The sequence below is a fragment of the Artemia sp. Qi Xiang Cuo genome, chromosome 1, assembly GCF_049724085.1.
Source record: "Artemia sp. Qi Xiang Cuo chromosome 1, ASM4972408v1, whole genome shotgun sequence".
NCBI classification, from domain to species: domain Eukaryota; kingdom Metazoa; phylum Arthropoda; class Branchiopoda; order Anostraca; family Artemiidae; genus Artemia; species Artemia sp. Qi Xiang Cuo.
This window is the reverse complement of record NC_142794.1, coordinates 27,925,018-27,939,356: the sequence shown is the minus strand read 5'-3', so window position 1 is coordinate 27,939,356 and position 14,339 is coordinate 27,925,018. Positions and strand designations below refer to the sequence as shown.

Genomic DNA, 14,339 nt, shown 5'->3' with positions numbered 1-14,339 from the left:
GTCGAAAGTAATCGGAGGGAGAATCTCCTCCCCAAGCCCAAAATTTTCCAAAACATTTCTGATGAACATTTTAAAGTGGTCGGTTTATTGAACGTAGTTGAACGGTCCAGAAATTATGTTTTTGAGGATAACAACCCTCCCCCCATAGCTCTTAGGACAATGGTCCGAAGTTATGCTCTTGGGGAATATAAGGTTTTTATAGAAAGTTTAGTTGTAAAAACTTCAAAAAGGGCTCATTCGATTGGAAATTGATATGACTAGTGCCTTTTTTATTAGTCAAAAGTGATCAGAGGGCAAATGCCCTCCCCATCGCCCATCATTTCCCAAACAGTTCCAATAAAAATTTTTAGATAAGCATTTTGTTCAGCATATCAGGTCTAAAAATAATGCCTTTGAGGAAAAAAATCCCACCAGCCATCAGGGCAAGGTTTGTAAATTATGCCAGGGGACATTTAAGGTTTTTATAGAAAGCTTGGTCATATAATCTTCGGAGGGGGCTCATTGGATTGGTAATCAGGCGCTCTAGTGCTCTTTTTAAGAGTCAAAGTGATCGGAGGGCAGCTCTCCCCCCCCCACACACACGTCGTATTGTCCCAAAATACACCTAATAGAGATTTTGCAACAGCCATTCTATTCAAAATAGTCTAAAATTATTGATAAAGGCTTTTGGGGTTGAAAAAAAACAAAGACTAGGGGAAAGGGTTTAAAGTTACACCCAGGGGGTATTTAATACTTTTATGGAAGGGATGGTTGTTTAACCTTAGAAGAGGCTCAGTCTTTCTCCCTGAAAAAGACTATGTCAATATAAAACGAACAGAAATTAGTTAAAAAAATGTTTTCCACAAAAAAGGTTAAAAAAAATTAATGAACTCCATTTAACCAAAAATGAACAAAATAGAATAAAATAATCTATCAAGCATACAACTACCACAAATCAGTATCAGTCAATGAATGAAACCGATAACGTAGAGAAATTGAAATTGTGAGTCAAACTTAAGACGAGTCGAAATCAAAATGAGTAGAGTTCGAAACCCCTATGCTTCTAAAAAGCTAGAATAAAATTTGTACTTTACTGAAAAAAATTCTTTTTAATATTTTCACTTTTATAACTTTAAGAAATCAAAAATGAATTAAGATTCTAAGGAATAAATATCAGCATATGTATATTAAACTGACAATGCACGTTCACTTGAATTTTTCAGTAAAATGCAAAGTTTATTCAGTAAAGTGCAAATTTTATAGAAATTGAAAAGTCTAGTGTCCTTTTTGGTAGTCGAAATTGATTGGAAGGCAACTACCCCTTTAGAAAGGGTTGTCGTAGAAAGTTCAAAAAGAGCTCATTCTATTGGAAATTGAAAGGGCTAGTGCCCTTTTTAATAGTACAAAGTGATTGGAGGGCAACTAACCCTCCTCTCATGCCCACCATTTTTCCAAACACATCCAATCAATTTTTAGATAGCCAATTCTTTCAGTTTAGTTGAAAGTTTAAGAAATTAGGTCTTTGAGGATGACAACCCCTACAGCCCTCAAGGCAAGGGTCATAAATTATGCCCTGGGGGCATATAAGGTTTTTGTAGAAGGCGTTGTTCTAGAAACTTCAAAAAGGGCTCATTTAATTGGAAATTGAAAGAGCTAGTGCCCTTTTTAACAGTCGAAAGTGGTTGTAGGGCAACTAACCCCTCTCACTACCACCATTTCCTAAAACACATCCAATCAAACTTTTGAAATAGCCATTTTGTTCAATCGTAGTTAAAAGTTCTGGAAATTAAGGTCTTTGAGGATGATAGCCCAGCACAGCCCTCAGGGGAAGGGTATTAAGTTTTGCCCTGGGGGTATATAATGTTTCATAAATAGCGTTGTCATGGAAAGTTCAAAAAGGGCTCACTCGATTGGAAATTGAAAGGGCTAGTGCTCTTTTTTTCGAAATTTTGAGATAGCCATTTTTTCAACGTATTTTGAGGTTCTATAAATCACGTCTTTGAGGATGACATTCCCCCCCCCCCAGGCCTTAGGATAAGAGTTGTAAGCTATGTCCTTGGGACATGTAAGGTTTTTATAGAAAGCGTTGTTATATAAAGTTCAAAAAGGGCTCATTTGATTAGACATTGAGATGGCTGGTGCTCTTTTCAATAGTCGAAAGTGATTGAAGGGCAACTAACCCCCCTCTCACACCCACCAATTCTTCAAGCACATCCAATCAACATTTTTAGATTAGCTATTTTTTCAACGTAGCTTAAAGTCCTGGAAATTAGGTCTTTGAGGATGACAACACCCCCCTCCCCCCATAACCCTTGGAGCAAGGCTTGTAAGTTATGCCCTGGGGGTTTATAAGGTTTTTATAGAAAATTTTGTCACAAAAACTTTAAAAAGGGCTCATTCGATTGGAAATTGAAATGGCTAGTGTCCTTTTTAATAGTCAAAATTGATTGGAGGGCAACTAAACCGCTCTCACGTCCATCATTTCCCCAAACACATTCAATCAAAATTTTGAGATAGTTATTTTGTTCAACGTGGTTGAAAGGTCCGGAAGTTATGTCTTTGAGGATGACAAACCCCCTAAAGTCCCCAGGGCAAAGGTTGTAAGTTATGCCCTGGGAGCATTTGAGGTTCTCATAGAAAGCGTTGTCGTAGAAACTACAAAAACAAGCTCATTCAATTAGAAATTGAAAGGGCTAGTGCCCTTTTTAATAGTCGAAAGTGATTGAAGGGCAACTAACCCCCCTCTCTCGCCCACCATTTTCCCAAACATTTCCGATCAACATTTTGATACGGCCATTTTGTTCAACGTATTTGAAAGGTCTGGAAAATATATCTTTGAGGATGAAAACCACCCCCCCATAGCTCTCAGGACAATGGTCGAAAGTTATGCCCTTGGGGCATATAAGGTTTTTATCGAAAGTTTTGTTGTAAAAGCTTCAAAAAGGGCTTACTCGATTGAAAATTGAGATGACTATTTCCTTTTTTATTAGCCAAAAGTGATAAGAGAGAAAATGCCCTCTCCAACCCCCATCATTTCCCCAAACACTTCCAATAAAAATTTTGAGATAACCATTTTGTTCAGCATATCAGATCTAGAAATAATGCCTTTGAGGAAAACAAATCCCCTCAGCCCTCAGAGCAAGGTTTGTAAGTTATGCCCAGGGGACATTTAAGATTTTTACAGAAAGCTTGATCATATAAACTTCGTGGGGGGCTCATTGGTGTGGTAATCAGGAGCTCTAGTGCTCTTTTCAAGAGTCAAAGTGATTGGAGGGCAGCAACCCCCCCCCCCACACACACACATACGTCGTATTGTCCCAAAATGCACCTAATAGAAATTTTGAGACGACCATTCTATTCAAAATAGTCTTAATATTATATAACAAAGCTTTTGGGAGTGAAAAAAAATTAGAGACTAGAGGAAAGGGTATAAAGTTATGCCCAGGGGGTATTTAAAGTTTCTATGGAAGAGACGGATGTTCAACCTTAGAAGAGGCACAGACTTTGTCCCTAAAAAAGACTATCAAGGAGGAACACTTGTGCCTCGATAAAAAGGCGACCCACCACAATGTTAAGCGATTTCAGGTCCTAGAGGTTGCAAAGAGACTGCGGAAATTGCATTTTGTAGCCCAAGCTCAAATTAAGAAACTTGCAAAATTTCATTCTCCTCCGACTTTATCTTCATGGAGTAAACTGGGTCGAAAGTTTCGACCCTCCCACCACAGCCCCCCTTTAACGTGGTCTGATTTAATTTAGAGGTTAAGCTTTCCTAAGGCCCGGGACCTTATCCTCGAAATTTCAGCTCAATCCGATCACTCCTTTCCTGTTTTCAAAAAACCAAATATAGCCACTTAAAATTCATCATCATCATTTCTTTTTTTTCTTATCCACGCCTACAGGCCACAGTTGGCAACTGATCCGGGTGAATGAGGACTCATTCGAAGCAGAATTCGACCTGTTAGGGTCTTTTGATATTTTTAGACCGAAAAAATTATCCCCCGAATTTACATTTACGAAAAACCTCGTTTTCCCATAATAGCCCATGTTAATTTTTCCCACCACAACCCCCCTTTAACGTTGTCTGATCGGGATGAAATTTAGAGGATAAGCTTTCCTGAGGCCTGGGAGCTTATCCTCGCAATTTCAGCTCAATCTGATTACTCCTTCCCTGTTTTCCAAAAACCAAATATCAAGTTTTGTGGGAATTTGCTTTGCGAAAATAGATTCCATTTACTAAAAAACAATTACAATTGTGTCTAATTAGTCCAGCGGTTGATAATTCAGACTGTCAGGCGGAAAACCCTGGTTCGATTCACCGTCAGAACAAATTTTTATATACTGAATTTAAACATTAAAATGAAACTCAGTTTCTTTTTTAAATTATTTTGAAAAAAATACGTTTTCTAAAGAGTTAAAGAGGTTGAGTTACAAGGTCGACCCTTAAAACGTACAGGGATTAGGAGGCACAGTTGGGGGGCTGTTAAAGAGGCTGAGTCACAAGTTCGAACCTTAAAAAGTGCAGGGATTAGGAGGCACCCTGTACGACGTGATTTGAGTATTCAGGAATTAAAAGCCTTAAAACAAGAATGTTCAAGAGCGGGGGGTTTGGTGGGCGGCAGCCCCCCAACTTTAACTCCTGACACAATCAGCTAACAGTTATTCAAGCAATAATAAGTAATAAACTGTACAAAAAGTGCAGAAATTATTTGAAAAAAACTACGTTTTCTAAAGAGTTAAAGAGGCTGAGTTACAAGGTCGAACCTTAAAACGTACAGGGATTAGGATGCACAGTTGGGGACTGCCGCCCCCAAACCCCTGCTTTCGCTGCCTTTAAATAAAAAAAAAGTTTTTTAAACTGAAAGAAAGGAGCGACATTAAATCTTAAAACGAACAGAAATTATTCCGTATATGAAAGAGGCTGTGCCCTCCTCAACGCCTCGCTCTTTACGCTAAAGTTTGACTTTCTCGCAACTCTTTTTTTTAAACAATAAAAACTTTAGCGTAAAGAGCGAGGCGTTGAGGAGGGCACAGCCTCTTTCATATACGGAATAATTTCTGTTCGTTTTAAGTTTTAATGTCGCTTCTTACTTTCAGTTTAAAAAACTTTTTTTTTTATTTAACTGCTGCGAAAGCGGGGGTTTTGGGGGCGGCCGCCCCCCAACTGTGCCTCCTAATCCCGGTACGTTTTAAGGTTCGACCTTGTAACTCAGCCTCTTTAACTCTTTAGAAAACGTAGTTTTTTTCAAATAATATCAATATAAAACGAACAGAAATTAGTTAAAAAAACGTTTTCCACAAAAAAGTTTATCAAAAAAAATTAATGAACTCTATTAAACCAAAAATAAACAAAAACACAATCAAATAATCTATCAAGCAATATAACTACCACAAATCAGCATCAGTCAATGAATGAAACCGAAAACGTAGTGAAATTGAAATTGCGAGTCAAAATTAAAATGAGCAGAAATCAACATGTGTAGAGTTCGGAACCCCTATGCTTTCTAAAAGCTTGAATAAAATGTCTACTTTACTGAAAAAATTCTTTTAAATGTTTTCACTTTTATAACTTTAAGAAATCAAAAGTTAATTAAGATTCTTAGGAATAAATATCAGCATATGTATATTAAACTGACAATGCACGTTCATTTGGATTTTTTCAGTAAAGTGCAAACTTTATTCAGTAAAGTGCAAATTTTATAGAAATTGAAAAGGCCAGTGCTCTTTTTGGTAGTCGAAAGTGATTGGAGGGCAACTAACACCCCTCTCACGTCTACCATTTCCCAAAACATATCCAATCAAAATTTTGAGGTAGTCAATTTGTTCAACGTAGTTGAAAGGTCCGGGAATTATGTCTTTGAGGATGACAGCCCTCCATGGCCCTTAAGACGAGGGCTGTAAGCTCTGCCCTGGGGGTCTATAAGGATTTTATAGAAAACGTGGTCATAAAAACTTTGGAGGGGGGGCATTGGATTGGTAATCAGAAGTTCTAGTGCCCTTTTTAAGATTCAAACTATCAGAGGGCATTCACCACCCTCTCCACACACACGCACATGCGCACGTCGCATTGTCCCGAAATGCACCTAATAGAAGTTTAGAGATAGCCGTTTCACTTAAAATAGTGGAAATAACCCCTATGCCTGTCCAAGGCTAGAACATAATTTGCTCTTTACTGAAAAAAGGAAATGCTTTCACTTTTATAACTTTAATAAATCAAATAATATTAAAATTTTAAGGAATGAATATCAGCATATGCATAGTAAACTGAAGATACACATTTATTTGTATTTTTTCAGTAAAGTGCAAGTTATGTTCTAGCCCAGGGGAGGCAAAGGGGTCTTGAGCCCTACTCATGTTCATTTCTACTTATTTTGAGTTTGACTTGGTTGTTTATTGTAATTTATGTTCGTCTTTGGTTTCATTTATTTGTCGATGCTGATTTGTGGTAGTTTTACGCTTGGTAGATTTTTTTATTTTATTTTTTCTCATTTTTGGTTTAATGGAGTTCTTTACTATTCTTTGAAAAGCTTTTTTTGTGGAAAAAGTGTTTTTAATTAATTAGAATAAATAGCTCTGATGAAAATACAGAAAAACTTTAGCGTAAAGAGCGAGGTAATGACTAGAGGGTGAACACAATCTTATACGTAATAATTTCTGTTCGTTTTAAGTTTTGATGTTGCTCCTTACGTTCCGTTGAAATTTTTTTTTAATTTAATTTCTGATCATTTTTTTAGATAATGCTGGGAAACATTGCTTCATAGCAATGTACCTTCCCCCATGAAAACTTCTGTATACTTCCCAATAACCAATACTATATGTAAACCACTGTATATAAACAATATAATGTATTTATATATTTATAAATTATAATAATAGATATTGTCTATTATTATCTATATTATTATATATATTATCTATTATAGCTTTTTTTATTTAATCTGCATGAAGGCTCAGGATATTTGGGCATTAAAATGTACTCTTTGATGTATTTGACCCACCCTGCCTAAAAAGTGCACGAGTGTCCCTCCTTCATGATGTTTGTTGCACACTTAAATATGACTATATAGAATTTTATGGAATATGAAGCAAATCAGTTTAGTTAAAAGAAGCTTTAAAATAAACTTAAGAAATATTTTTCTACACTAAGAAGGGGGTATCACAGCGCAGCACCCTTTACTCAGGCTTGATCCAAAACAAAAGAGGTTACAAATTTAATCATATCTCCCTTCCCCCTGTCATACCCCTTTCTGTGTTCATCTAAAGGGTCATGGAGAACCTGAAGATAAGGGCATCGGAATGCGTTCTCTTAGGCAATCGTACCCTCTCCCGCCTATAAAATGACTCAAAGCCCCTTCTTTATATTATCCCATGCGCAATTATGTATCACTAAACATGATTTCATTAAAAGTCAATTGGATCAGCGTAGTTAAGCCAAGTATTAAGATAAATATCCATATTAACCATTTATCTTGTATGGACTACGTGACTTTTTAGGAACAAATCGTAAATCACTAATCTCTCCCCCTATTTATGTATTTCTAGAATCCCCCTCCTTTTACCGAAATTGAAAAAAACATATGATATTAAATCTTTTTTTTCAGATTATCAGCATATCAGATTTAAGGGCTTAAAATACTTACCGATACTCTTGTATCAAGATCGTATATTAACTTACTGCTCCCCGTCACAGTTCAGAATTTGAAGTCGCCTTCAAACCTATATTTTATGGTCTATCATTTTGTTGTCTTCAAATTTTTGTTGCCTTACTCAAAATCAAATACTTTTGATGAAGAATAAAGTCTTCACGAATTTATCATCATCTTGCAATATTCGTCTTGTAATCAACCATCTCAAAAATTCTTTAAAAAAAAGTAATTGGATTAACGACGCTTCTTGACTACTCAAGTCCCTTTGTCGGCCCTGCAGCGTGTTGCTTCATCTAGGCTTGATTTCCGGATTCCATATTACCAAGCTATGGTCAAACCTTCTGTGCCACCACAGAACACAAAAATTCTTGAATAAATGCTATTCAACGTCATTGCTAAAATGTAGACCATGTACTGTGTTTTAAATTATTTTAATGATTGTTTGCATCTAATAAAAAACCTTCTTAGTTAAAAGAGAATTTTTGAGGCTGTTCATTTAATTTTAAAAGGAGGTCGGGATCAAAATTCATCAGAAAATAGATTCAAACGGCATCAAAAGAAATTTCTGTTAGACTACTTACGCAAATCAAACAACCAAAGATCATTAAGGGATCCTCGGAGATCCTGGTAACCTCCAAAGATATACATTACATCTTTGTGAATAGTTGCTGTATGTGCTCGTCTTCCATGAGGCCAAGGTGAATTGCCGACTTTAACCAATCGCCAGTTTTGTTTCTAAAAAGAGCAAAATTTATTCGAAACTTAGCAAACCCTAGGTTGTGTGTCTCAGCTATTTTCTTTTGTTTTATGCTGTACATTCGAACACAAGCATTTCCGTCGAAAGAACAAAAAAGAAACGAGCAAAAGTGAATTTAGGGGTTGTAAAAACAGAACGGTTTTGGCAGCAAGTGAAGATGAATTGAAGATATGAATAGTTTAAATTAGCCCCATTGATTAAACAATAGTAAAAAAAAAAGTGAAAAAGATAGATACTTCTAAAAATGTGCCTGATATCATAGGCAGCGCAATAGCACTGCCTAAATAAAGAACGATGTTGGCAGAATATATTATTTTTTTTTTCTCCATACCCTTGCCCTTCGTATCGAAGGAGTTGTCGTAGAAACTTCGAAAAGGGCTCATTCAATTGCAAATTGGAGTGGCTAGTGCCTTTTTTATTCATCGAAAGTGATTTGAGGGCAACTATCCAACCCCCCCCCCCGCCCATCATTCCCCCAAACACATCCAATCAAAATTTTGAGATAGCTATTTTGTTCAGCGTAGTTGATTTCCAGATAGATAATATGTTTTTGAGGAGGACACTTCCCACAACCCTCGGGGCAAGGGTTTTAAGTTATGCCCTGAGGACATATAAGAACGATGTTGGTACAATGTATTATTTATTATATTTTTTTCCTTTAGGGCAGGGACTTCGTATCGAAGAAGTTGTCGTAAAAACTTCGAAAAGGGCTCATTCAATTGGAAATCGGAGTGGCTTGTGCCCTTTTTAATAGTCGAAAGTGATTGGAAGGCAACTAACACCCCTTCGACGCCCACCAATTCCCGAAACACATCCAATCAAAATTTTCAGATAGCCATTTTGTACAGCATACTTGATTTCCAGATGAACATTATGTTTTTGAGGAGGACACTCCCCAACAGCCTTCAGGGCAAGGGTTTGTAAGTTATGCCCTGGGAGCATATAAGGTTCTTATAGAAAGCGTTGTCGTAGAACCTTCAAAAAAGGCTCATCCGATTGGAAATTAAAAGGGCTAGTGCCCTTTTTAATAGTCGAAAGTGATTGGAGGGCAACTAACCCCTCTCTCACGTCCACCTTTTCCCCAAACACATCCAATCAAAATTTTTGAGATAGCCATTTTGTTCAACGTAGTTTTAAGTTCTGTAAATTAGGTCTTTGGGGATGACAACCCCCTCACAGCCCTCAAAACATTGGATGTAGGTTATGCCCTGGGGGTATATAAGGTTTTTATAGGAAGCGTTGTCGTAGAAACTTCAAAAAGGGCTCATTCGATTGGAAAATTAAATGGCTAGTACCATTTTTAATAGTCGAAAGTGATTGGAAGGCAACTAACACCCCTTCCACGCTCACCATACCCCCCACCACATCCATTCAAAATTTTGAAATAACCATTTTGTTCCATGTAGTTTAAAGTTCAGGAAATTATACCTTTGAGCAGGACACTCTCCCCACAGTCTTCAGGGCAAGGGCATATGTGAAGTATCTGAATATGCCGTCTTTAAGGAACTTCAGAAACTGAAAGTAAACTGTGCGTCTTACCCTGGTGAACTCCCTGTCAAGTTGTTACGCGAGTTTTCCATCTTTCTCGCAAAGCCACTCAGCTCTATTATTAACCAGTGTTTTCGCGAACAAGTGTTCCCCAGTGTTTGGAAGAGAGCTTATGTGCGCGTCATTCCAAAAGTGAAAAACCCAAAATCTTGCGACCAACTCCGCCCAATTTCGATAGTTCCGAACCTCTCTAAGGTAGTGGAATCATTTATATATCGTGAACTTATGTCACAAGTCCAGGGCTCTCTTGATCCATACCAATACGGGTGCTTGAAAGGTAGTAGTACAACTGTTTATCTTGTGCGTCTGTATCACCTTATTGTTGAATGGCTTAACCAAGGGGGCACACTTGTAGATCTCCTCCTAGCCGACTATAGAAAAGCCTTCGACTTGATACGCCATTATACTGCAGTGAACAATCTGAAGGTTATGGGAGCTAGCAGTCATATTCTTTTATTAATAATAGATTTCTTACGCGACCGACTACAGACTGTATATGGTCTCGACCCGGGTGATACTGATTCGGAATGGTCTGAGCTTACGTGTGGTGTCCCACTAGGCACTAAACTCGCTGCCTTGTTGTTCTTGGAAGTGATCAACTTCGTCCTTGTCGATTTTGACGAACGGTTCAAATTCGTAGATGACCTTTCCACCCTCTTAAAATACCTCATTGTGAAGTCTCAAACCGTTCCCCAGTTCAGTGAATCATTTATCAACAACTTTAGAGACCAGTGTTCTGAAAACAGCCTCCGAATCAACGAAACGAAAACCAAAATTCTTCGATTTAACCCTCTCAAAAGGGATTTTCAGTGCCCCCCTCCACCATACCAAAGCGTATCGTCAGCAGTTATTCTCGGTGTTACGTTCAGCGTTGACTGTTCGTTTAGCCTCCACGTCCAAGAGGTAGTGAAAAAGGCGAACTGTGCCATGCGTACCCTTTTACTGATGCGAAGATTTGGTTTTTCAGTGCCGCAATTGAAAACAGCCTACCTGACATATATTCGCCCAATATTAGAGTATGCGTGCCCTGTATGGGGTCCACAGGTTCAGAACACTGCCTATATGAGCGAAGTACTCGAATCAGTCCAGAAAAGAGCGGTGAAGGCCATACTGTCTGATCAGTACACCGATTACGAATCAGCACTGTCTCAACTAAATTTGCCGTCACTTCACGACCGCCGTTTTCAACTTATCTGTAAATTTGGCCAGTTTCTTCTGACAAGTGATAAACACAGAAATATATTACCCCCAAGGCTCACAAAAAAAGTAACTACAAGATCAAAAGCAACAAAGCTAGCCCAGCCCAAGTGTCGCACTAATCGCTTCAGCAATTCGTTTGTGCCTTTTTATGTTTCTGTCTACAATAAGTGACATGTGTATTAATTTTTTGTGTCTTTGTTTACTTTGTAAATAATAGCGCGATTTAGTCGGGATTTAAACCCTGACTACGAAAGCTTTTATGTTAATAAATGATTCTGATTCTGATTCTGATGTCCTGGGGGTGTATAAGTTTTTATTGAAAGCTTTTTCGTAAAAACTTGAAAAAGGGCTCATTTGATTGAAAATTCAAAGGTCTAGTTCAAAGGTATAAAAAAATACAAATGAATGTGCATTGGCAGTTTAATATACATACACTGATATTTAGTAATCAAAATATTAATGTTATTTGATTTATTAAAGTCATAAAAGTAAAAACAATTATATTTTTTTCAGTAAAGTGCAAATTATGTTCTGGCCTTGGGAAGGCATAGGGGTTTTGAGCCTAAGTTATGTTAATTTCTCTTCGTTTTGAGTTCGACTCGGTTATTTATTGTAATTTCTGTTCGTTTTGGGTTTCATCAATTTATCGATGCTGATTTGTGGTAGTTTCACGCTTGGTTGATTATTTGATTTTATTTTTGCTCATTTTGTTTAATGGAGTTCTTTACTTTTCTTTGAAAAACTTATTTTGTGGAAAAAGTTTTTTTTAATTAATTACTGCAATAAAGTGTATTTTATTATATCTTAATGTTATGGCAAAAGGATTACGGCTCGTATCAGACAGTCGAACAATAAAAAAAGAAAAAAAAACGACTTTTACAAAGACAAGCCTAAAAGAGCCTCAGGCCGCTTTGTGCTGCAATTGTATTACTGAATGTGTGCCGCAATAGTTTTGGCTGAAACTCTGATAGAGCTGTTCCATCACGAAATTATTTGTCAAACTTCGGATTTGGCCACATCCCAAAAACTCATATTTGAGACTGCTTAACTTTCCTTGGTTTCATAGAAATAATATTTTGTCCAACATAGAAAAAATGAAATAGGTTTGTAAGTGCACATGACTGAGACGTCACAAATACACTCCCCTTAGAATTGCAGTTTTTCTGCTTGGTTGATTACTAGCCAAAGCTCTATTCCATGAATTCTTAAACCAGGCAGCTCCACGGACTGGAATAACCCATCTAGCTTTTCCACTTATTCTTCTGTTCCTAAAAAAGGATCCTAAAAATTTAAGCTTACAGCTCTCTTCTGGATGTTATTACCATCTAATAGCCTGAACATAAATCGCCAAAAATTGTTCTCAAACAGTAAAATTAAGCACAGACAAGGAGATAGTAAAAGGACAAAAGTTGCGTTGCTATTGGAAGTCGAGCCTTCTAAATGATCAGTTTTTGGTAATAATTTTTCATATTGGAGCAACCAAGCTCCGTCATAAGACTTCAGGATTGACCCCTCTTATCTTACGCTTTAAATTTTCAGGTTGAACATCTTAGTCATCTATTCAGTGCCACATGCCCTTTGATTTAGGTTTTGTATGTACTAGTCGAAAACTTGGGTTTGTTAGGATTCACTTGCTTGCTAAGAGCGTGCTTTACGGGAGTTACAACAGCTCCCTGTACTTTGCAGCTTGATTCCCCTGGCCCCTGCATGGCGTCATACAAAGTGATCATATCTATTTTCTTGATCTCTTCAATAACCTAAACTAACGTAACCTAACCTGGTATCAGTTCACAACATTTGAATGACTTATTTGTATCCTGATGATTTCAAATTTATTTTGCAAGGGAAAATAATCAAGTAGTAATTCCACAGTAGTTTATCCCAGCGTAGGCTACAACAAATAATAGACTGCGGATTTCTCTTCAAATAAATTAGAAGCAAACGTCTTTTAAACAAACATAAAACAGAAATTTAAAACTTGAAAAAAAAACCCTTTCGATCTCCTTCCACGAGACTCATTACTCTGTACATCAAGTTTGACCGATATTTTACTGAAAACATTTTATAATGCAACAGATACGGCTCAAATGTGAATGTATGAGTTTTATTTACTAAATACTATCTAAAATGTTTGAACTTAAGATTGTATTGCTTCAAGCAAACACATATAAATAGGTCTTATTCAGGCTTTGCAATAAAAATGTATACCTTTTATTAATCGTGCTGGAATATTCATTTTTCAGGCATTAAGAAAAGTCATTTATGGCCTTAGAAGCTGGGCCAAATATATTTAGGGACAAATGGCAGTATATACTCTGAAACTACAATACTATATAAATAGCTATTTGGAGTTTTTTAGCAAATTTTCATTTAAAATCCTTTTACCTCTATTAGTGCCAAAACGGTGATTCTGAACTCAGCACTTTACTGTTTCAAAAGCACAAAAGAAGAGAAATCCACACTTTGGTATGGTACAGCCTCTTTTGTTACTTAAACTGGTTCGATACGATCACCCCATGAAAGGAAATACAAAAGATAATAAGTAGAAAGCATAGACTCCTTGCTAATGAACTTGACCAATTTCATTTGAAAAAGGCTATTAAAGATGTAATTTTCATGAAAACACGGTTAAATCCTTTTTTGTTTTTATTTATTGTATATATCCAACTTAGGTCAGCAGAAACCAAAGCTCTTAAAACAGAACTTTTGTTAAAATATATACGTCAAAGGTTTCTGACTGCCGCCCGCCAAAGAATCTCTTAACACTAAAGTTTCATTACATTATAAACACTTGTACAGTAGAAACGGGCTTATGGGAGTGGTATCTGCCCTTTATGCATGTATCAGCAGCAACAAACTATAATAATGCTCAATTTTTGACCTAAATCGTATATTTTCCAAAAAAAACATCAAAGTCTTTTTACTTCAGTGGAAAATATCCACAGACGTCCTGGTCCGAAGGTTAGGTATCCACCACCGAAAACATAAAGCGAATTATTCCAAGCCACCATTGAGTGCTCATGAAGCGCCGCAGGTTTCTCTGAAAACGGATGTATTTCCTCCCAGGATACGGTATCTAAAATAATCAAAATAAGTCAATTATAGCATTTACGATTTTGGGTGTGTGTATATAGTCTTTCCCCCTGTCTGTCCTTTATCTCTCAAAGTGCCCTATATTAAAAGCAAAGAAAAAAAAACAAAACGGCAAATAA

At 36.9% G+C, this 14,339-nt stretch overlaps 2 protein-coding genes across 9 annotated transcripts in view; one reads left to right on the top strand and one right to left on the bottom strand.

The window, feature by feature from the left end:
* LOC148956170 (uncharacterized) overlaps positions 1-14,339 on the bottom strand; it is a 263,724-nt gene that overhangs the window by 81,633 nt on the left and 167,752 nt on the right. For all 8 annotated transcript variants that reach the window (XM_089096741.1, XM_089096650.1, XM_089096576.1 and 5 more), the window contains 2 exons: positions 14,052-14,203; positions 8,204-8,357 (listed from right to left, as the gene is read on the bottom strand). In XM_089096741.1, the coding sequence (XP_088952867.1) occupies positions 8,204-8,357; positions 14,052-14,203 (306 nt within the window). The remainder of the gene's footprint in view (positions 1-8,203; positions 8,358-14,051; positions 14,204-14,339) is intronic.
* Positions 10,153-11,412, top strand: LOC148956171 (uncharacterized). Its single transcript, XM_089097560.1, has one exon. It carries the CDS (start codon positions 10,153-10,155, stop codon positions 11,296-11,298), a length of 1,146 nt encoding a protein of 381 aa, XP_088953686.1. The 3' UTR covers positions 11,299-11,412.

Excerpts from the sequence above, each read along its gene's own strand:
- LOC148956171 (XM_089097560.1), top strand. The coding sequence starts at position 10,153 with ATGTCACAAGTCCAGGGCTCTCTTGATCCATACCAATACGGGTGCTTG.